Genomic DNA, 23,877 nt, shown 5'->3' with positions numbered 1-23,877 from the left:
ATCCAACCCCCACTATAACCCCACCCCAATCACACACATAAAACCCCTACACCTCTCTCTCCACTGTCCCTCCCCGAGAGCCCTCCAAAAAAGACAGATATCTGCCCCACTTCTTCACAAACATGTCTAAACTCCTCAAGAGCTGCCACTCTGGCCATCTCTGAACACCACTCCTGAAACGGGGGCGCTCCAGCCAACTTCCTCAAAGTGATCTGTCTGGCGATCATAATACTAGTTAGGACCCAGTTTTTCATGTGCTTATTCTCCAAATTAATGACTGCCCCATCTCCTAAGATACAGAGTCTGGGGCAAAATAAAATTTGAGAGGCCAAAACCTCGCACATAAAACTCTGAATCCTCATCCAAATGGACATGGGCCGTGTCTCCATCTTCTGATTGACATCACCAACAGGTGGGTGTGTCTTTAAGACCAAGCCTATGCAATCTAGAGGGGGTCCAATAGACTCTTTGTAAAATCTTAAATTGCATGAGGTGAACCCTTGCGTCTCTAGATGAAGATTTGACGTTTTTTAGAATCCCAGCCCACTCTCCCTCCTCCAATACCAAATTTAGATTAAGAGAAGTTGAAGTTCCATCCCCCAAACACTGAATTAGTAGGGAGTAATACACCGATGCCTCATGACCTTTTCCAAAAGCAGTAATCACCACTCCCAGAGTATCTGCCGCTTTAGGGGGGTGTAAACCACTCCCAAAAACAGTACAGAGCAGGTGGCGCAGATGTAAATACTTACAGAACTGAGATCTAGGAATCTCAAAAAGTTGAACCAAATCTTCAAAGGATCTCAACACTCCGCTCTCATATAGGTCACCGAGTGTAGTAACCCCCCTCCCAATCCACTCTGACCAGCAAAAAAGGGGACTTGTTGATGCATAATTTGGGGTTCAGCCATATGCTAGAGGCAACATTTAAAAAAATTTCTGAATTAAACAGTCTGGACACTTTTGTTCATACCGAGTTCAAGTGCGAGATAACGGGATGTAACTTAGCTTCTCTGATTAATTTGATAGAAAGGCTCTGCAGTGGCGAAATGGGGCAAGAACTTCCTGTTCTATACAGAACCAGGGAGGGGCTCTCTCAGGTGGAAGCGACCAATGAGCCAAATGTCTGAAACCGAATGCATAATAATAAAATAAAATCTTGGGTAGGCCTAGCCCACCTTTGTCAATCGGCCTATGTAACTTACTGAAATGTAATTTGGGACGCTTACCATTCCAAATGAAGGACTTCGCTATGCTATCAAATTGCTTGAAATAAGAGAGGGGGACATCTACAGGGCGAGACAGCAGCAAGTAATTGAATTTTGGAATACAATTCATTTTAATAACATTAACCTTCACAATCATAGATAAATGTAATGAAGCCCACCTGCACATATCGCTCGAAAACCGTTTTAATAAGGGGTCAAAATTAACTCTAACTAAATCACACAAATTTGCTGGAAATAAAATACCCAAATACTTAATGCCCTGTTTGGGCCACTGGAAAGCGCCCGGCTGGAAAGCCGTTTCTGGGCAGTATGCTGTCAGAGCCAAAGCTTCGGATTTAGACCAATTGACTCTATATCCTGAAAACGTAGAAAAGGAATTAATAATTCTGTGGAGGCTAGGCATAGATCTAGTGGGGTCAGAAACAAATAATAAAATATCATCTGCATAAAGCATGAGTTTATGCGCCATACCTCCCGCCACCACCCCTGGAAAATCATCCTCCTTTCTTATCGTGGCTGCTAATGGTTCCAGGGCAAGACAGAACAATAATGGGGAAAGAAGGCAACCCTGCCGGGTGCCCCTATCCAGAGTAAAATAATCTGAAATGAATCCATTTGTTTGTACCGCCGCTACTGGGTGTCTATAAAGTAACTTAATCCATCCAATAAACGTACTCCCGAACCCGTATACTTCCAAAACCTTAAAAAGATAATCCCATTCTACCAAATCAAACACCTTTTTGGCATCAAGTGAGATGGCAGTGACCAGAGTCTGATCATTCACCACTGACCACATGATATTGATGAAACGCCTAATGTTATCAGAAGAGCTACGGCCTCGAATAAACCCCATCTGATCTATATGTATAAGTGATGTCATAACTTTACTTAATTGGTTAGCCAAAATTTTTGATACAATTTTTACATCTAGCTGGATCAGGGAAATTGTACGGTAACTTTTACACTCACTTGGATCTTTGTCCTTTTTAAGGATCAGACTGATCCGGGCTTGTGTCATGGTTGGTGGAACTATAGAGATCAAGATAGAATTCTTTAAAAGCATTATTAATATCAATGGCCGAGGTAAATATTTCACCACCAGCAGATTTCACTTAAGGAATGGTAGAAAGACTCTCTCTGCTTTATATATCTAGCCAAAAGCTTCCCTTCTTTGTCCCCCGACTCAAAGTATGACTGTCTTACCCTGAATAACCAAAACTCCACTTTCTGCGACAAAATAGTATTATATCTGTATTTCAGATGAGTCAATTCTCTGAGGCCATCAGATGACATTCGGTGCTTCAACTCTGCCTCGGCACTTTTAATATTCTCTTCCAACTCCACGAGTTCTCGTGCTTTGGATTTTTTGGTGAATGAGGCATACTGTATGATCCGACCCACTAAGAACTGTTTTAAGTGCCTCCCAAGCCACGCCCACAGAGGATACTGAGGACCAGTTGGTCTCCATATAAACACTGATTTCAGTCTTTAACATTTGTTGAAAATCAGAATTTTGCAAAAGGGATACATTAAAGCGCCAACTATATGATTTATTTTTCTCTGTATGTGGCAACATCTCTAAACTCACCAGAGCATGACCTGAGACTAAGATATTTCCAATTGAGCAATCCACAACAGATGAAATGAGGGACTTAGATATAAAAAAAAAAATCTATTCTAGAAGAAATTTTATGAACTGATGAAAAACATCTATAGACCCTACCAGATGGGTTCAAAAGTCACAAGATATTTGCAAGACCAAGATTTTTACACATCCTGTGAAGTGTCACTGTTGCTCTAGGGGGCTTACACCCTTTTGCTTCACTATAATCAAGGACTGAGTCCATCAAAAGATTAAAGTCTCCTCCCAATATTATATCATGAGGGGTGCCAGCGGCTTGCAACATCCCCCCACAAATTTGTGAGGCAAAATTACATAACAGAAAATACTTTGTAAAATAAACCCAGCCAACAGGAAGAATGAACACAAAGAATGTGTACATTCATTCACAAAACTGTCTCAAAGGTGTGATCTTCCACAAAACAAATTCCAGCTGATATAAAACCGTTCAGATTCCTCGGACAGACAAACGAATATTCAGTGAGCTGGCTGTTATGAGTTCAGCGGATGACGTAATCATTCCAATGTCCCGTAAAAATACTCAACAAAACAAACTACAGCCAGCAGGAGGAATAAGCACGAAGAACAAACAGATTAATCCACAGCTGTTCCAAAGGAGTGTTATTCAATAGAACAAGCTCCAGCCGCCAGGCGGAACCAACACAAAAAGAAACAAAACCGGCATCCCGGTTCCCCGGATGGTCGAGTCAATTCACTCGGAGGCCGCATTAAAGTATATACCATGACTTACTCAAACTGTCAACTTTATAAAAGACACCCTTTGTGTGAGCATGTAGATATTTTGCGGTCATCCATAGTGTCCACTCTCAAACTGGCCGGTAACTTCAATTCAAAAGTAATCTTCCGTCAATGCAAAAGTTTCTTTAAGGAAAAGTGTTATTCACACTTAATTCCCTCTCCGAAGACTCCAGACAATCGATGCGTCTCTCAACATCAATCACTCTTGTAACTAACTCTTGTAACTAAGAATTTTATTTCCATCGCCGTAATCGATCGACGTATTACAGCGAGAACCTCCAAGTCAGCAAAAATCTTCGTCAGCATCACCGACATGTTGGACAACTGACGCTGGATCTCCTCTCCCGCCGCGCCATCCAAATCGAGTCTCCAGGCTGTAGGCCTGTCGGGGCTTTCATCCTGAACACGTAAGTGTCTTTTAATGTCTCCAGAACCCGAGGATTTTGACTTCTTTGCCATGTTTTGCCTCAAAGAGCAAATGTGTAACTGGGTGTATCAAATTTCACCAGATTATAACATGAAAATAATAAAAAAATTTAGCAAAATGCACAGAGCTCGTCGCTCACACATCTGCTTCTTGCATGGCGTCATGTGACTTTCTTTTTTTTAAAGAAAAGGATAAAAGAGGCAAAATTCATTTTTGTGGTAATCAACATTATACCACAAATGATGTCGATTTAGCTTAACTTGTATTGAACCCGGAACATTCCTTTAAATACCCTCAAAATGAGCAATAGTAATGATTTGATTAATTTACTTTAGCAAACACCACTAACAACAGATCAAAACAGAATGTGTTTGTAGAATGAAAGTATTTCCAGGAAATATAAAAAATGCGCTTACATGCAATAACATTAACTTTTGACAACAAAATAAAAATCGGGTTTGATCATGTTACTCACCTGGTGTGAGTTTAACAGGTGTTCGAAGCTTCCTACGAGACTCTCTGGCCCCGCCGTTATTGCTTTGGGGGACCGCAGAGCTCTCGGTTTCCCTGGAGATGCCAGTGGAGTGAGAATTCTGAGTGCGTAGAACTCTAGAAGAGGGCTCCGCTGTTTTACTGTTGGTGGGGGGAGGGGGAGGTGGTGACTGAGCAGTAGGCGGATTTGTGGGTTGGGTTCCGAAGCGGGCAGAGCTACGCGTCCGTCCTGGGGCAACATTAGGCTCAGCCTTTCCGTTGATTTGTGGAAGTGTGTGTCGTAAAGAAAGGGTCCGGGAGGGTCCAGCAGGAGTGGGTGGAACTGCATTGTCAGATCGTGGAAGAGCGCGAGAAGAGACCCGCCTTTTCCTTTCTGGACTAAAAATCAGAAAAGAAAGCAAATGTTTAGATTTTTTCCCCCTCCATAGGGCTGTCACAATTATGAAATTTGGCTGACGATTAATTGTCAAACAAATAATTGTGATTACGACAATTAATTGTCTGTTTTAGGGCTGTGACGATTAATTGTCATATAAATTGTCATTTTTTAAGGCGTGCTTTTTTTCTGCATGTGTGCTTCATACACCTTAAGAAGTCATTTTTACATATTTAACTTCAAATAAATCAAATAATAAAATAGGAATAAACTATGATTTCCTTTTAAGGCTTTAAAAACTTATAAATTACATGAAAAATAATTCCTAAATACTTAAAATATGTCTCTCTTTTTCGTCATCTTTAATTTTGGTAAATTTTACATATACACTTGTTTTTTGAACTCATGTATTTCATAATTTAAAAAATAAAAAATAAAATATAATTTTCATCTACATTTTATTATATTTTTATTATATGCAATAGTAAAATATTTATTTCCTAATTTCTTCAATTTCACAAATTATTTTAATGCTTTGATTAAACCCACAAGCCCTTATTTGTCATGAAGCAAAACCTTCATTTCATCATTTTATCACTCCACAGAAATAGAGTAAGCGTGAGTCTCCTCTGTGTCACCGCGTGTATGAACCAAGAACATTTGCCATTACATGATCGTTTAAAGTGAAACCGGAGCGCTTTGCATTCACTATCAAAGTTTATACTTGTTTGTTTATATTTTTGCGGGATTTTGGCGTGAGCCTCTGCTGACAGCGCGCGCATCAGGGCACTTCACGCGCTCTTCAGGACAGGAGCTGGTTGACGTCCGTGGTGCGGCTCAGTGACGCTCGGACTCGGAGTTCAACTGAATGACACACAAACATGTTCATGGCATTTATACAGTATATTAGATTAAAATTCCCTTATTTGAGCATTAAAATGTGATTAGAATTAGAATGCCCAAAAATCGCAGTTGTCTCAAATAAGCGTAGTTAGATCAAATACCCGCGATCAGACGGTTATTTAATAATCACGACAGGCCTACCCCTCCATATTTGGCAACTATCGAATCACTTTATTCTCCTATCAACATTTTTTATTGATTGAGACTCTCAATGTGTGTCATCATGACTTGCTACTGATATACACTACCGGTCAAAAGTTTTGAAACACTTATTCTTTATTATAATTTTTTTTTTTCACATTTTAGAATAATAGTAAAGTCATCAAAACTATGGAATAACATAAATGGAACTATGGGAATTATGTTGTGACTAAACAAAATCCAAAATAAATCAAAACTGTGTTATATTTTAGCACCTTCAATGTAGTCACCCTTTACCTAGATTTTGCAGACATGTACTCTTGACATTTTCTCAACCAACTTCTTGAGGTATCACCCTGGGATGCTTTTTAAACAGAGTTCCCATCTATGCTGGGCATTTATTGGCTGCTTTTCTTTATTATTTGGTCCAAGTCATCAATTTCAAAAACTTTTTTTTTTTAATTAAATTTTAGTTTTATAATGAAATAAATTAATATGGTGGCACAATTATATTTTTGTCTACAAAACTAATTTCAAACATTTAAGCATACGCCTTCAGATCAAAAGATTTTTAAGATCATGGGAAACATTTCAGTCAAGCATTTCAAAACTTTTGACCGGTAGTGTAATTAACAAAATACTGAACTTAGGCACATTATTTGACTAAACTTTGTTTAATGTAATGCTAAAGAAACTTCAACATTAATTTTATTTTTAAAGGGACAATTCACCCAAAAATCTAAATTTTTTCATCATTTACTCACTCTCATGCTAACCCAGATTTGTATAACTTTTTTAGTTATGCTGAACATAAATGAAGATTTTTAGAAGAATATCTCAGCTCTGTAGGTCCATACAATGCAAGTGAATGGTGGCCAGAAATTTGAAGGTCCAAAAAGCATATAAAAGCATGGATTTAACCACTGGAGTCATGTGGATTACTTTTATGCTGCCTTTATATGCTTTTTGGACCTTTAAAGTTCTGGCCACCATTCACTTGCATTGAAAGGACCTACAGAGCTGAGATATTCTTCTAAAAATCTTTGCTTGTGTTCAGCAGAAGAAAGAAAGTCATACACATCTGAGATGACACGAGGGTGAGTTGATGGCAGAATTTGCAGTTTTGGGAGAAATATGCCTTTAAATGTTTGTTTTTCATCTGAATATTAGCCAATTTGCATGTCCACATTTATTACCATTGCATTTTAATGGGTTATATATATATTTAAAAAAAATAATAATTCTATCTAAAAAAAAATATTTTTAAGATTTTTGCTTTCATTGAAAGAACTGGGTTCTTTGGGCCTTTGGGAAAGTTCAGCAGTAACCCTTTCAAATAAAATGATGGTACTTTTTTGTGAGAATGACGCACACACTATTTCTAGAGTCTGATATCTAAGGTCTTAGCAATGTTGTTTCCACTGCGAAAGGGTAGGTTTTTGGGAATGTGCATGTGTTACTCATTTAAAAAAAGATCTAGAGCTGTCAAAACTAACGTATTAATGCATGCAATTTAATTAAAAAAGTTTAACGTGGTAATTTTTCTTAATTGCGTAAGCATAAACACTGGTTGGAAGTGCAATGATTCAGTGTCTGTGATAAAGTGATGGTGAAAGGAGCTCTTATATTGATTATAATTTCTTATATTCTATGTACAAAAAAGCCTAGGTGGAAAATCAAGTATTTTTCAGACCAAGTAAGGCGCATTTTAATTACCACAGAAGCACACCAAATGAGACGTTTTTGTCTGCAAGTGCTTTTCATGTGGAGTTCAAAGTGGCGATTGATGCTGGCACTGATGCTCTGACACAAATCATGAACGCAGCTTCACGATTACTGTAACAAAGAGGATAGCCAAACAGTCTGCCGGCTGATTAATGTTGTGAAGGATGAGCGTTTGGAGATTTAATGCCCACTGCAATGACTATGCAACCTATGTGGGGACTAGTTATTTAAATTAGTCAACCTCCCAATTAGACTTTGGGAAATGTTTAATGTTACTTGAACTGGTGCTATTTTATTGCGTTTCTATCTTTACTTGTTTGGAAAATGTTAATAAGGCATTATATTGTTACATATTGTTTTCTTTCCTGAGAAGGAAATAAATACATTTTGACAGTAAAATAAGTATATTTAGAGTCAAATTTAAGGACTTTCAAAATCTGCGATTTATCATGATTAACTACGAAAAATTATGCAATTAATCACAATTTTAAAAAAATAATCGACTGACGGCACTAAAAAGATCACATGCAAAGGTCAGGAACAGTGACCTATAGCATAATACACTGCAATGAACAATGATATGCTCTCTGTACCTAGAGGCGGTGCTTGAAGGGGAAGAGCTCCTCCTCCTCTTCACAGACTGTCTGGTCAAGCGTTCCGTGTGCAGGCGCTGTCGAGTGAATCGCTCACTGTGCAGACTTTGAGCAGCTTTAAAATCAGTCAGGATCGAACTGATATGCTCTTCAAACAGAGCGGACAATCGTAGACTCATGCTATAGATCTGTGTACACATGCACACACACACAAACATAAAAGCAAACAAAAACAAACAATGATAAATAAGCTAGATAAACTCATTTGACAATGTAGATTACAATGCAACATAACTGCTATTAGTTCATCCTATTTACTAAATTTTATGTCGTTCAAAATCTGTATGACTTTATTTTTTGGAACAGAAGATGTTAGGCAGAATGACAGCCTCAGTCACCATTTACTTTCATTGCATGGAAAAAAGATGCAATTAAAGTCAATGGTGACTGAGGCTAAAAAAATCTCATTTTGTGTCCCTTGGAACAAAGAAAGTCAAACGGATTTTGAATGACATGAGGATGAATAAATGAATACAGAATCTTCATTTTTGGTTGAACTATCCCTTAAACAGATGTCAAATTAAAGCATAACAACAAAACAGACATGATCTCGTACCCTTGACTTTTTGCTGGGTGTGTAGGCTTTGGAGTTGCTGAAGATTAGTCGTACATCTTTACAAAGATCCATGGGAGTGTCATACTCTCCTGCTAACAGGCGGTTCAAGACAGTACCAAAGTCCATAGGAGTGTCCACAATGTCCAGGTAGTCCTGAAAGAGGTATTTTACGAATATTAATCGCAACATGTTATCAACTTGATCTACATGTTTTCATCATACTGAGCTACTTTCTTTATGTGTCTGTGAATTACCGGATACTCCTCCAGATCCACAGGTTGTCTGAAAGGCTCTGAATCTTCACATTGAAAGATGAGCTTCAGCAGCCCTCTGCAGTGCCCCTTCCAGGCCTCGGGGTCTGACGACGGTTTACTGCGCAGACTCCTCAAGATGGGCTGTTGCTGCCGGCCCTGAAACAAAACTCTCCATTAGCCAGATATGATGCTGTTAGACTTTGATACATCCTTATGACATTACCAGAAACAATTTTGCATGCATAATCAAACCTGATGTCTCTGGGCCTGTTTACACTTTGTATTAACATCCATCTGGGATGATCCAATCACAAGTGGGAAGCCAAGACAGATGCTGTTTACAAATGTGTCTCTCGTGATCATTTGTGATTGGATTAGGGACAGTCTCTGATTTTATACATACATCACTGCATGATTTGTGACATACTGAAAATGTTATGTGAAGCCTTGTGAATGTACAGTAATGTGCAAAAGTCTTAGGCACTTAAGATGTTTCACAAAAACATTTGTCTTAAGATGGTTATTTACTGTAGATCTTCAGCTTTAGTGTGTAAATAGGAAATATACATTTTTAGACTCCTAAACATTCCTTTTGCAAATAAAATAGAATAGAAGAACAGGGAGTGCTGCAACAAATGGCATGGCCCCCTCACTATGCAACATTTTTCACAAGTGCCAAAACGTTTGCACAGTAATGCATAATTTTGCGATTAGACGGGTGTTTTCTTTTAAAGCTGTACCTACATCGTAGTTTAAAAACACTTGTCGTTTTGAGTGATCGGATCACAAGAGATATTGAAAACCATTTAAACCTGTATTTAGTTCTATCCAAATGGGACTGGATAACCTGTGGTCAAAGGGATAATTCAACTAAAAATGAAAATTCATAAATGTTGTTCCAAACACGATCAATCAACATTCACTTTCACTGTATGGGAAAAGATGCAATGAAAGTAAATGGTGACTTCTTCTATGGAAGAAAGGAAGTCATACGGGTTTGGAACAACATTCATGAATAACATTCTGCCTTACATCTCCTTTTGTGTTCCATAGAAGAAAGTCATTCGGGTTTGGAACAACATGAGGGTGAGTAAATAACATAATGTTCAATTTTGAGTGAACTGTCCTTTTAAAACCTACTGTAGGGTATACTGCCAGTTAAAGTCATACCTTCTTATTGCGGGTAGATGTACAAGGTGCTTCATGCTCCTCATCCTCTTCTTCATCCTCATCCTGAGTTGCCATAAAAAAGTGTCAATCAAGGTATATCAAGCACTGCTAAATAACACTGTGTAAGGATATACATCTACTTCATAATCTAACAAATAGTGCGTTTATGATTGTATGTCTGTGTTTGGGTGTGTATCAATGACACTTACATCACTTGAATCTGAGAAAGCTGCTTTCTTCATACTGTTATATAATGGGAAAATATCTGTACAACTTTGGTCCCTGAACAACATAGAGAAAAGTATTTAAACATTAGTCTCATGCATGGTTCCACACATAAAAACCAATGTATCCCATGTAAACAGTTTTTTTTTGTGATCTTTAGACACTCCAGACTTACTTGATAAATTGCAGCATGAGGTCAGATACAAATTTGGCAGTTGTGACAATGAATGCGCCTGGTTCATTAAAGGTTTGAGCATTGTGTTCGATGTAGCGTATCTCCCACATCAATGACGACATTCGCCTGACAACAGACCACCAGCAAAGACCAGATATAAACACATGATCTTGATCATACACCGATCAGCCACAACATTAAAACCTGACACTGCTACACACACACACACAGAGAGAGAGAGAGACAAAATCACATACTATCTCACTATTGGTTATTAAAACAATGGCAGCTGATCTTCAGAACAATTGACACTCTCAGTCTGATGGTTTCCACGACAACTACCATGTTTTGGCACCATTCGGAGTAAATTCTAGAGACTGTTGTGTGTGAAAATCCCAGGAGATCAGCAGTTACAGAAATACTCAAACCAGCACGTCTGGCACCAACAATCATGCCATGCTCCAAATCGCTGAGATCACATTTTTCCCCATTCTGATGATTGATGTGAACATAAACTGAAGCTCCTGACCTATATCTTCATGATTTTATGCACTGCACTGCTGCCACACGATTGGCTGATTAGATCAAGGCATGGATGTTTGTTGGTGGTGACAGTTCGGACTGCTGAGAGGATTATTGGTTGCCCCCTGCCCACCCTTCAAGAACTGTACACTTCCAGAGTGAGGAAAAAGGCTGGAAAAATCACTCTGGACCCCACTCACCCTGCCCACTATCTTTTTGAACTGTTGCCTTCTGGCCGACGCCACAGAGCTCTGAGCACCAGAACCGTCAGGCACAGGAACAGTTTTTTCCCTCAGGCTATCCATCTCATGAACAGTTAAAACTTCCCCACTGAGCAATAATTAATGTACAATACACAGTTTAGTCTTATATATATTTATCCAACACATCCTACCTCTTCTGCCATTACATTCCCTTGCACTGTATATAACAGATTTGTATTTGCACTGCATATCTTTCTATATATATATATATATAGTGCATCCGAAAAGTATTCACAGCACTTCACTTTTTCCACATTTTGTTATGTTACAACCTTATTCCAAAATGGATTAAATTCATTATTTTCCTCAAAATTCTACAAACAATACCCCATAATGACAACGTGAAAGAAGTTTGTTTGAAATCTTTGCAAATTTATAAAAATAAAAAAAAACACATGTACATAAGTATTCACAGCCTTTGCTCAATACTTTGTTGAAGCACCTTTGGCACCAATTACAGCCTCAAGTCTTTTGGAGTATGATGCTACAAGCTTGGCACACCTATTTTTGGGCAGTGTCTCCCATTCTTCTTTGCAGGACCTCTCAAGATCCACCAGGTTAGATGGGGAGCGTCGGTGCACAGCCATTTTCAGATCTCTCCAGAGATGTTCAATCGGGTTCAAGTCTGGGCCACTCAAGGACATTCACAGAGTTGTCCCGTAGCCACTCCTTTGTTATCTTGGCTGTGTGCTTAGGGTCGTTGTCCTGTTGGAAGATGAACCTTCGCCCCAGTCTGAGGTCCAGAGCGCTCTGGAGCAGGTTTTCATCAAGGATGTCTCTGTACATTGCTGCATTCATCTTTCCCTCAATCCTGACTAGTCTCCCAGTTCCTTCCGCTGAAAAACATCCCCACAGCATGATGCTGCCACCACCATGCTTCACAGTAAGGATGGTATTGGCCAGGTGATGAGCGGTGCCTGGTTTCCTCCAGACATGACGCTTGCCATTCAGGCCAAAGAGTTCAATCTTTGTTTCTCATGGTCTGAGAGTCCTTCAGGTGCCTTTTGGCAAACTCCAGGCGGGCTGTCATGTGCCTTTTATGGAGGAGTGGCTTCCGTCTGGCCACTCTACCATACAGGCCTGATTAGTGGAGTGCTGCAGAGATGGTTGTTCTTCTGGAAGGTCCTCCTCTCTCCACAGAGAAATGCTGGAGCTCTGTCAGAGTGACCATCAGGTTCTTGGTCACCTCCCTGACTAAGGCCCTTCTCCCCCGATCACTCAGTTTGGCCAGGCGATCAGCTCTAGGAAAAGTCCTGGTGGTTCCAAACTTCTTCCATTTACGGATGATGGAGGCCACTGTGCACATTGGGACCTTCAATGCTGTACCCTTCCCCAGATCTGTGCCTCGATGCAATCCTGTCTCGGAGGTCTACAGACAATTCCTTGGACTTCATGGCTTGGTTTGTGCTCTGACATGCACTGTTAACTGTGGGACCTTATATAGACAGGTGTGTGCCTTTCCAAATCATGTCCAATCAACTGAATTTACCACAGGTGGACTCCAATCAAGTTGTAGAAACATCTCAAGGATGATCAGTGGAAACAGGATGCACCTGAGCTCAATTTTGAGTGTCATGGCAAAGGCTGTGAATACTTATGTACATGTGATTCTTTTTCATTTTTTATTTTTAATAAATTTGCAAAGATTTCAAACAAACTTCTTTGACGTTGTCATTATAGGGTATTGTTTGTAGAATTTTGAGGAAAATAATGAATTTAATCCATTTTGGAATAAGGCTGTAACATAACAAAATGTGGAAAAAGTGAAGCGCTGTGAATACTTTCCAGATGCACTGTGTATATATATATATATTTTTATATATGTGTATATGTATTGTATTGTTGTGCACTGGAAGCTCCTGTCACCAAGACAAATTCCTTGTATGTGTAAACATAACTGGCAATAAAGCTGATTCTGGTGCCGGACGGGCTAGTTTGTGTATTTCTTTAACTGCTGATCTCCTGGGATTTTCACACACAACAGTCTCTAGAATTTACTCAGAATGGTGCCAAAACAAAAACATCCAGTGAGCGGCAGTTCAGTGGACAGAAATGCCTTGTTGATGAGAGAGGTCAACAGAGAATGGCCAGACTGGCTTGAACTGACAAAGTCTACGGTAACTCAGATAACTGCTCTGTACAATTGTGGTGAGAAGAATAGCATCTCAGAAGGCTATTCTGAGATGCGGGTTGGCGCTGTTTTGGCAGCACAAGGGGGACCTACACAATATTAGGCAGGTGGTTTTAATGTTGTGGCTGATCAGTGTATATGAACAGACTGTTTATACATATACTGTATGCAAAGAAAATACACATTGATGCCCTGGTATAATGTTTGGGTGTGTCTGCTGACCTATAGAAACGGTTCTCTAGTCTGTGACGTATGGTACTCAGATCTGTGACATAAGCAACCACAGTGCAGTATGTTGGATATGCTTGCAAGTCCACTGGCAGCGCAAATGGCACAGCCACATCTGGAGGAGACAGAGTGAATGTTTGTGAGAAGTAAACCATCAAGTCTGCACTAACATTATATTGATGGGTTGATGTAAGTAATGTACTGTATAATATCATACCCAAAGTACAAAGCTGGTCAATGCCCCTGATGATACGATCACACTCTTCGTCACGTGTGCATGAGCCCCACTCTCCTTCTAGAGGCTTGTACAATAATGCCTTCTGCTCTTCTTCAGTTAGAGGCACGCTCATGCCTAACTCATCAGGAAACACTGCTACACACACACACACACACACACACATACACACACACACACACACACACATACACACACACAGAGAGAGAGAGACAAAATCACATACTATCTCACTATTGGTTATTAAAACAATGCCAGCTGATCTTCAGAACAGTTGACACTCTCAGTCTGATGGTTTCCACGACAACTACCATGTTTCTGTGTTTCGCCTAAATGAAATCAGAGCTGTATTTGTATAGCTTGACATGTTCTTATGTAGATAACCTGTGTTTATTAGAGCTGCCAAAATTAGCATGTTAATTTATAAAATTAATCAAACTTTGTTTAATTTAAAACATTTAATGCATTTAGCTAATTTGACCTGTCATGACTGTTTCATTCTGTTCTTATTTTCACTATTAGTAAAGACTGTTCAGAAAAAGAGCACCAGTAAATGATGGAAAAAGAGCTTAATTTATACATTTTTGTTGCATATGATTTTGTTTTCTTTCTTTAAAGATGAGAGAGTGAGAGAGTCATACCCTCATTGGGAATCTCCTCCATATCCCATGGGCTCATCTTTTCCGAGTCTCCATTATCCCAGCTGCATTCACACACAAACACACAAGTCAACATATCATTTACTATTAACCCAAAGAATGATAAACACTACAATGAGCTCAAAAGACAGTCATCTCATACACATAAAGATTCATTGCCAAGCCTCCATGTATATGTTTAATTAACAATTATGATGGCGCAATTGTAGCACTGGGGGTTATTAAATTCAATATTTATTAATGAAGTTGAGAAACCTTAATTAAAACCTACATTAGAGGTTGATATTGAACCAACAAGCATGGATGCTGTATAATAATCATTTAACTACTCCGTAACACTGTAAAACTGTGTCATTGACACTTGAGAACTGACCAGACGTTGTAACACTGGAATAGAGAGTCTGGATATTCAGCTTGGTAAGGCTCCTGACTCTCAATCGTACCAAACCACCAGGCGTCATCTATCACCGTGCGGAAACGATCACCTGACATAACAAAATATATTTCCAAACAGGCACAATTACACACACTCATCAACTCTGTATCAGGACAAACAGTAAAAAGAAGGCAATACACTCATACACAAAAAAATTCACAAACTAACCTATCATCCAGTTCCGTTGTCTTGCATTATCGAACTGTTGCCGAAGTACTAGGAAGTCGATGACATCAGGCATGTCGTGGTACCTAAGACAACAAAATATGTATTGTTGTGAGTTGCAGGTTGAAAGCAAATGAGTGAAGATCGTCATGAATACGTCATAGTGTCTCATGCTGACTCCACTTACTTCATAGAGAAAGAGCCACCCGTCAGTTTGCCAGTGTCTGGGTCCAGGAAGGCCAGCTTCAGACAGCACAGAGTAGGCAAGCCAACCTCATACTTAATGCCCACAATCTTCAATAGTTCCTGCTCCTGTAGACACACAAATTATGTTCTTTATGAAGGGCCGATTCATTGAACTATCACCACTGTGACTTTGAGCAAGACACTTAATCCAATAAATACATTTATTATAAGGACAGTTGTCCTGAAGCAATCTGGGATTAAGTCCCTTGCTCATGGGCACAATGACGATAATTCTCGGATCAACACTGGCTGGGTTTTGAACCTCCAACCTTTGGGTTACAAGCCCAGAACTTTAACTTAATATATATATATATATATATATATATATATATATATATATATATATATATATATATATATATATTCTTAATCAGTACTTTCCCAGAAAAAAACATCTAAACAACTTGAGAAGCAAAACTGCATAAGATACAGTATAAAGGCCTATTCACACCAAGACCGAATTTACGGTGCAAATGTACATTCCAAACTAGCTTTTGAATAGAAACAATGGATTTTCATGGTGCTATTAAAACTGGGTCCGACTAATCGTCCACTGACAAGCCGAAGGTTTTTTTTTACAGAGAGTAGTCCGATTTAACTGTGATGAAAACTGACTGACCAATGAGATAAGATCTTTTGGTCGCTGCTGCTGCACAATCCAGCTCGTTGGTGGTGCTAATCAACTGGCAAACACAGGTGCTGTGCTCTTTTACTCTGAATTCAATACAAATATACAGTAAATAAATAATATAGAAGCTGTAAACAAATTTTTTCTTCTTGTAAGAAAGATGTATTCTTGCTGATACATATTTTATTTTATACAGTACCTGGTGTTTTGTCTTTATGTACATTATTTAAAATGTATATTACTGTGCCTGTTGAATTTTTCTGGCATTAAAAATAGCAGTGAAGTTCAGCAATTCGTTTGGACAAAGCTCATAGTAAAATATAAAAAGACTCTTTACATGTAATAATTTACTATGAGTGTAGACAAACGAATTGCCGAACCTTACAGCTATTTTTATTGCAAGGATAAAACAACACATAAAGTATTCCTGTAACGGTGCTCTTTTTCTCACCACACACAGGAAACCCTGAGTCCAATACAAATATGCAATAATTAAATAAAGAAAAGACCATGAGGCTGTGTCTTCTTTTATATAATTTTTTAATGTTATGCATAAAATTTTATGCTACACTCATTTTATTTAATGTACATTTTTCCACATGTAGTTATATCACTGTACCTTGTGTTATAATATCCAGGCATAAAAAAAGAGAAGCTGGGTTCAAGAGTTAGTGTAGAATATACTCGTAGCAAAATATGTGCATAAATATGAAGACAGAAGACATGGGACGAATGCAACAGCGCTCTTTACTCACTTCACTCGCACAAAAAAAATTCTATATCCCTCATAATGCATCAAAAACATGGAAAGAAAAGAATGAAATGGTTATGCCAAATTAGGTAAATAAATACCTTAGCTAAGATAAATATATTAATCTCATGCATTGACAGCTGAATGCTTAAAGATCCATGCACCAGAATAAATGCTTGTAGAACTGCGCCGCCTACTGTACAAGGGTGAAATAGTTTTTCATTTTATTCGCTTCAGTCTCGGTGTGAATAGACCTTTTTGTCGACAGTTCGTCTCACAAATTAAGACTTGTTGTCAGAGAGTACATCTGAAATAAAGTAAATGGTAACACTTTATTTTGATGGTCCCAAATAGATATTTAACTGGCTATAAGTGACTTATCAACTGGCTTGATATAGCTAGTAAACAGTGTTTCAACAAACATTCAGTAGACTTTCAGTAACCTGTATATAGATCTCTATTAATGACCTACTTACATTTATCAACTGACTTGTTATAGCTAGTAAACAGTGTTTCAACAAACATTCAGTAGACTATCAATAGCCTGTATAACAGCAGCAAAATAATAGCTTATCGACTGACTTGCTATAGCTAGTAAACAGTGTTTCAGCAAACATTCAGTAGACTTTCAGTAGCCTGTATATAGATCTTTATTAATGACCTTTTAATGAACTGATGTTCTCAACAATAATGTAAGTAGGTCATTAATAGAGATCTATATACATGCTACTGAAAGTCTACTGAATGTTTGTTGAAACACTGTTTACTAGCTATATCAAGCCAGTTGATAAGTCACTTATAGTCAGTTAAATATCTATTTGGGACCATCAAAATAAAGTGTTACCAAGTAAATTTTTCTAACCCCATTGTTTTTTATAAGCAACTTACAAATCTAACCAAATTTTATGCGATTAATGCTTAAAAATATATTTGCCAATGGTGTAAGAAAAATAAACTTTTTTCAATATATATTCTGTAAAAACAAGTCTTCTTATCTTACACAATTTTGCTTCAAGTAATTGTATCTTGTTTAAAGGATGTTTAGATATTTACTGGAAAACGACAATATTACTGACTATGAAATTATAATATTATTATAAAATGTTTTGCTGTGTAGGCTACATCAGTCCTGTTACAAGTGATATGATCCTCTTTTTGAAAAACAATATAACACAAAATCACAGCAAAGAAAAAGGACAACATTTTGATTGAAGATCAGCCTTACCCTGAGCTCCAACTTGTGCCAGGGCTGTTTTTTAGGATTTATGCTGAAGATCTTGTTTTTCTTGGCCATCTCCACATATGCTTCATGGCCTTGACGGAAATAATATACCTTTTCACACACACAACAAGCAGTTTAATATTAGCATGCTTCTTATTCCACACTACAGGAATAAAAATGTTACATTTTAAAATGTAATATTACATTGTGCTTAAACATTTTTTTTTTTTTACCTCATCGCCCATCTGTGGGGTGAAGGGGCATCTCCGTGGCATGGTGTCAGTAATCCAGGGAGATGGTAACCATTCCTCTAATGTCAAACCTTGGTTCTGGATTTCAGGTATCCTCTGAACACAAACACGAATTATAAGCCAAGCTCTGACTCAATTTTAAAACAGAGTAGTAATAAAGCACAAATCTAGAACAAAGTATGTGAGCGGTGCAGAGCAGGGAACGGAGTTGCGTTTTTTTTTTTAAAGGTCAGAGCATTGTGTTTTTTCTCACTCCAAGATTGCCAAGATATCACTCCATCATGAGCATAACATGTTAACTGGCTAATATTAGTGTCAATAAAGCATGAAACTTGTATCCAAGTATTGTTTATTTATGATATTAAAAAAACATATTGAAAGAACTTTACAGTAAACAGGTAACTGGGTTCAAAGTTTGCTTAAAATTTGATATGCATCATAAGGACCACTGACCTTCCGTTTCTCCTTTGGCTTCTTTTTCTTTGGTAGTGCTCCTTCTTTGTCTTGCTTTTCTTTCCTCCTCTCCTTCTTGGACTCTTTTTTCTTCTCTCCATCTTCTTCCGAACTGCTGGCATTCTTCTTCTTTTGCTTCACAATGGTCTTCTTGGGTGGTTCTAGGTTTATGCCAGCATCTGCCATCCAGTCTGAGTAATCGCTAGAGTAATCACTGTGGATGTATGCACCCAAATGTGAGACTCAGCATATATGTGGAAATGCTTAAAGAATGTATATTAGGAGTGAGTCAGATATACAGCACTTTTTTTTATATCTGGTTGAGTGTAATGAACATTTACCTGGAGCTGCTGTTATCATCAGGCCAGGGTTCTTTGTCCTCTCTCTCCTCATCTGATGATTCTCTGCTCTCTGGAGGTCTTACGTCTGCCTCTCCCTAAAAACCAATCAGTGACACTGAGGATAACTGCACACTTTTAACATAATTCAGAGAACAGATGCTGTATGTCATGTGTACTTTCTGCACTACTAGCGGCACCCAACGGAATTACAAAAATAATCTTTGTGGCTCAAGCAACCTCATGCAATTGGTTTTGCCAATGTTGCCATGTCGGGGTGCTGAAATAAATAAACAGATTGCAATTCTGCAGTTACACACTGCACCTTTAAAGCTAAAGTGTGTAATTTCTGGACCACTTGAATCACCAAACAGAATTGGAAAACACCTTTTTGAACACTCCCCTGTCTGCTGTTGATTGAACAAACATATAGTCTAACCCCCAACTCAAGGCATTCGTCGAGGTTATATTGCTGTGTCGGGGTGGATGTGTTACCTAAAGCAAACAGCAATTTTTATAACGGCAAAGAGACAATAGGGCTGTCAAATTAAGATTCAAAATTAATTCGGTGTGAACAGCCTCTTACAGTTGGTGGAGGCCTTTTTTAACAGCCAGGAATGTTCTTTGCAATAATACAATGGTGCTGTATGGTTTATGTATTTATTGCGCCCTCTTGTGGACTAAGGAAACACTGTCAGTTTAAGAATCGGCTGATTTTATTTTGAAAATATTTAAGGTAAAAATTCAAATTTAGTTTCTCTGCTTAATTGACAGCCCTAAGAGACAGTGTTTACAGTTAAAGGAAATCAACCTATGATTGCCTTACTTAGGAGGAAGTTCTTTAACCCTGCAAAAGTTACAGACATGTTCACACCATCCAATGCAACTAAACAAGCGAAAGTATAAACTAAGTATAAACAATGAATTGCTTGGCAACAAATAAATATCAACATGACCTCAGAGCAAAAACAACAGTCGATCGCAGTACAATATTTCTGGCTCAGTGTTAAGAGGTTCATTGAGATGCATTGTTCCACTTATTGTTTTTATACTGCAGTTGACAGTATTCACATTCACACTATAGATGACACTTATAATGGAACACTCATGCTATGGATGCAAAATGTACTCGACAAATGGGTTACTAACACTCCTAACAGAGATTTTAACACTATAGATGGAACACTAACTCTTCAGACACAATGGTGATAAAAAACTACCACAGCTACATATGAAAGTGCCCCCCGCCTTGAAGGGACACACCATCCTCATTCAGTACCTCAGAGGCGCTGTGCTCTTCCTCATTGGGTTCACTCTGCCGACTCGTCTCCTCCACTGCCAAACGTGTATGGTAGTTGTGCTGGTTGCCCTGGTGACGCCGCCCCTCCTCCACTACACTTTCTATAGCGTGCTGATATAAGAAATGCACATTTCAGTACACAAACTTTCAAAGTAAATTCAAAGTTTGGCAGTGTATGCTGTTGTGTTGTATGTGTGCATGTATATGCATGCATAAATGTTCATTTGTTTGTTCAAGCAGCTATAGACTAAGGCAGAATGGACATATTTTAATGCATGGTGGGAATTTAAAATAATACATACATTTCCCTGACAAAGAGATTAAGAGCTAAACTGCATTGTGGAAGTATACAATAACACAACTCTACTACATTCTCTTGAAATTATGGAAATCTTGTTAATTATTACATTGTTAATCAATACAGGTCAGAGGTATGCTGCACTTTAAATATACATCCCCTTTTTTATAAGACTTTTTAAAAAGATTTAAACCTAATGACTACCACAAAAGTAAAAGAACTGATTTAGATTCTGTGTTAGTCTGTGTGTTACCCGGTTTTCTCTGTGGTACTGGCTGTGTATACTGCGTCTCCTCCTTTCTGATCTGTAGATGTTGATCTCCTCCTCTCCTTTAGCTGTACGCCACATTTCCTGCTTACTGCATTCACAAACAGACACATAGGAGTGTGAGCAACAACACTGGACTAAACAGCATTACATTGCAAGAAACAATAGTAAGTCAGCCTGAAACCATGAAGTTTCTGCCTAAGTGGCAGGTATTAATAAGAACCTGTGTGTATCAAGGTGTAAAATGTGTATATGTATTATCCTGTGGGCCAGAGAGATAATCAACATTTGGGTGTGTATTTTACCAGGCTATGGCTGGTGATAGTTCAGGTACAAGGACCCGTCGGCTCCAGGCCACCAGGTCTCTCTCTGTGGCGATTTGACTGCGTGGCGCATTACTGTGCATCTGCCGAACACCTTCAATCTGTCCGCTCCGCCTCAGCCCCACGTTAGGAGGAGAAGTGACCTCTGTGGGGGAACTGACGGATCCTACACACATATACACAAATCAGACATGCCACGTGCATACTGTTTCATAACCAATTACAAATTAAGCGTATGTGAATTTGTCAAGTATTATAATATAATACAATATACAGGTTTCCCACACAATTTGACCAATGAATTTCACATTTTGACCAATGAACAGTTCATATTACTGGATAAGGGTTTTTAAAAATAATTTTCAAAATATCCAACTCACATAGAGCAATTTCAAGCCAATGAAATATACAGCATAAGAAAAACATTTATTCACTATAGAAATGTCCATGTCTTTTCATGACTAAGAAGATTTAACTAATTTCCATAACTTTTCCAGGTCTGGAAATCTATATTTAAACATTCACTGATATATATATATATATATATATATATATATATATATATATATATATAATAACTAATAATATTTCACAATTAATAGCCATTGCATTTATTTATTTTTTATTTTTATATCTGAATGTTTACTGGAATATTTACTTAAAAAGGAAATGTTTAAATAATTGAGAATACTTATAGGCTACTTTCCATTCTTTAAATTCAATTTGTTAGTATTTATATTAGTATTTAAAGAGGTCATGTTGTCATGTGTTTTTGTTTATTATTTTCCTTGAGGTTCACATATAAAATTTGCAAAAAATTGATGATGTAGTATTACATAACCTTTTTTCCACCCTCTCTCTAGCGTTCTAGTCTCAGCCTCAGACGGCATGTCAACGGACAGCCCACAGTCCATGCTCTACATCTGATCCACATAGCACACAAAACTGAAAAATGCTTTCTCAATCAACTCAAATCTGGAATAGCTGGTACGACGGAACTTCCGCTAGTAGGCGCACACAGGACATTTTATCAGTCTGCCAGGAAGTCGAGTTGTGTGATCAGAAGTGATCATCCCTATGCACTAAGCCCTTCAAAGTGCCCTGCGAACAGAGCTGGGTAGAGTAGCCAAAAACTTTACTCAAGTAAAAGTACAATTACTACTTTTACTACTTTAAAAAAAATAATTACTCAAGTAGAAGTAAAAGTAATAATGTTATAAATTACTCGAATAAGAGTAAGAAAGTATCCAATAAAAATAATGCTCAAGTAGTAACTAGTTACTTTCACATATAACGTATTGGATGTTTACTCTCCTATATTCCAACACATGATACACACTTAACATGCATTACAGAATGAATAATAAAAAAATTATAATAATAATAATATTAATATTATTGTTATTAATGGAAATTGTCATCATTCACCACCATGTTGTTCCAAACCCATGTGACTTATTTCTTCCATGCATCAAATTAAAGGGTTAGTTCACCAAAAAATTAAAATGCTCTGCTCTTATTTTCTCACCCTCATGACATCCCAGATGTGTATGACTTTCTTTCTTCTGCAGAACACAAATTAAGATTTTTAGAAGAATATTTCAGCTCTGTTGGTCCATACAATGCAAGTGAATGGTTACCAGAACTTTGAAGCTCCAAAAAGCAAATAGAGGCAGCATAAAAGTAATTCATATGACTCCAGTGATTTTTGGAAGCAATATGATAGGTGTGGGTGAGAAACAGATAAATATATATAACTTTATAATATATAAAGTCCTTTTTTTTTTTACTATTAATTCTCCTCCCTGCCCAGTAGGTGGCGATATGCACAAAGAATTGAATCACCAAAAACACAAGAAGAAGAATGTGAAAGTGGAGATTTAATAGTAAAAAAGGATTTAAATATTGATCTGTTTCTCACCCACACTTATATCTATTCTGAAGACATAGACTGAACCTGTGTCATTTGAATTCATTTAATGCTACCTTTACGTGCTTTCTAAGCTTCAAAGTTTTGGTACCCATTCCCTTCCATTCTAGTATAAACTAACAGAGCTGAGAAATTCTTCTAAAAAATCTTTGTGTTCAGCAGAAGGAAAAAAAAAAAACATCTGGGATGGCATAAGGGTGAGTAAATGAAGCAGGAATTTTCAATTTTGGAAAAATTGTTCCTATAAGCATCATTTACTTTCACTGCATGTTTTTTTTACCCCCTCCATATTTTGAAAGGGAATGGTGACTGAGACTGTCAGTCTCTAACATTCTGTCTAACATCTTTTTATTCCACAGAATACAGAAAATTTCACAGGGTTGGAAGAACATGAGGGCAGGGAAATGATGATATAATATTAATTAAATGCTGAACTATCACTTTATGGATGCTTCTCAGAATTGGACAAATCTGTCAATTAGAAGAGAAGTTTGGAAACCTTTTTCTAGTAATTATTACGGTGA

General features: G+C 37.8%; 1 protein-coding gene across 2 annotated transcripts in view; it reads right to left on the bottom strand.

Moving 5' to 3' along the window:
- Positions 1–23,877, bottom strand: part of LOC127420559 (PH-interacting protein-like) — a 59,698-nt gene that overhangs the window by 3,248 nt on the left and 32,573 nt on the right. Inside the window, exons 19-38 of one of the 2 annotated variants that reach the window (XM_051662932.1) lie at positions 21,406–21,589; positions 21,086–21,191; positions 20,514–20,645; positions 19,238–19,332; positions 18,897–19,110; positions 18,426–18,539; positions 18,196–18,303; positions 15,533–15,657; positions 15,349–15,431; positions 15,118–15,229; positions 14,727–14,788; positions 14,068–14,223; positions 13,845–13,965; positions 10,707–10,832; positions 10,516–10,588; positions 10,307–10,369; positions 9,137–9,292; positions 8,883–9,035; positions 8,267–8,454; positions 4,512–4,906 (exon numbers count right to left, since the gene is read on the bottom strand). In XM_051662932.1, the coding sequence (XP_051518892.1) occupies positions 4,512–4,906; positions 8,267–8,454; positions 8,883–9,035; positions 9,137–9,292; positions 10,307–10,369; positions 10,516–10,588; positions 10,707–10,832; positions 13,845–13,965; positions 14,068–14,223; positions 14,727–14,788; positions 15,118–15,229; positions 15,349–15,431; positions 15,533–15,657; positions 18,196–18,303; positions 18,426–18,539; positions 18,897–19,110; positions 19,238–19,332; positions 20,514–20,645; positions 21,086–21,191; positions 21,406–21,589 (2,766 nt within the window). The remainder of the gene's footprint in view (positions 1–4,511; positions 4,907–8,266; positions 8,455–8,882; positions 9,036–9,136; positions 9,293–10,306; positions 10,370–10,515; positions 10,589–10,706; positions 10,833–13,844; positions 13,966–14,067; positions 14,224–14,726; positions 14,789–15,117; positions 15,230–15,348; positions 15,432–15,532; positions 15,658–18,195; positions 18,304–18,425; positions 18,540–18,896; positions 19,111–19,237; positions 19,333–20,513; positions 20,646–21,085; positions 21,192–21,405; positions 21,590–23,877) is intronic. The other variant, XM_051662933.1, reaches the window with a different exon arrangement.

This window comes from Myxocyprinus asiaticus, chromosome 29 (assembly GCF_019703515.2).
Source record: "Myxocyprinus asiaticus isolate MX2 ecotype Aquarium Trade chromosome 29, UBuf_Myxa_2, whole genome shotgun sequence".
In the NCBI taxonomy this organism is placed as follows: domain Eukaryota; kingdom Metazoa; phylum Chordata; class Actinopteri; order Cypriniformes; family Catostomidae; genus Myxocyprinus; species Myxocyprinus asiaticus.
The sequence above is the reverse complement of the archived record's forward strand: the minus strand, read 5'-3'. Positions and strand labels throughout refer to the sequence as shown.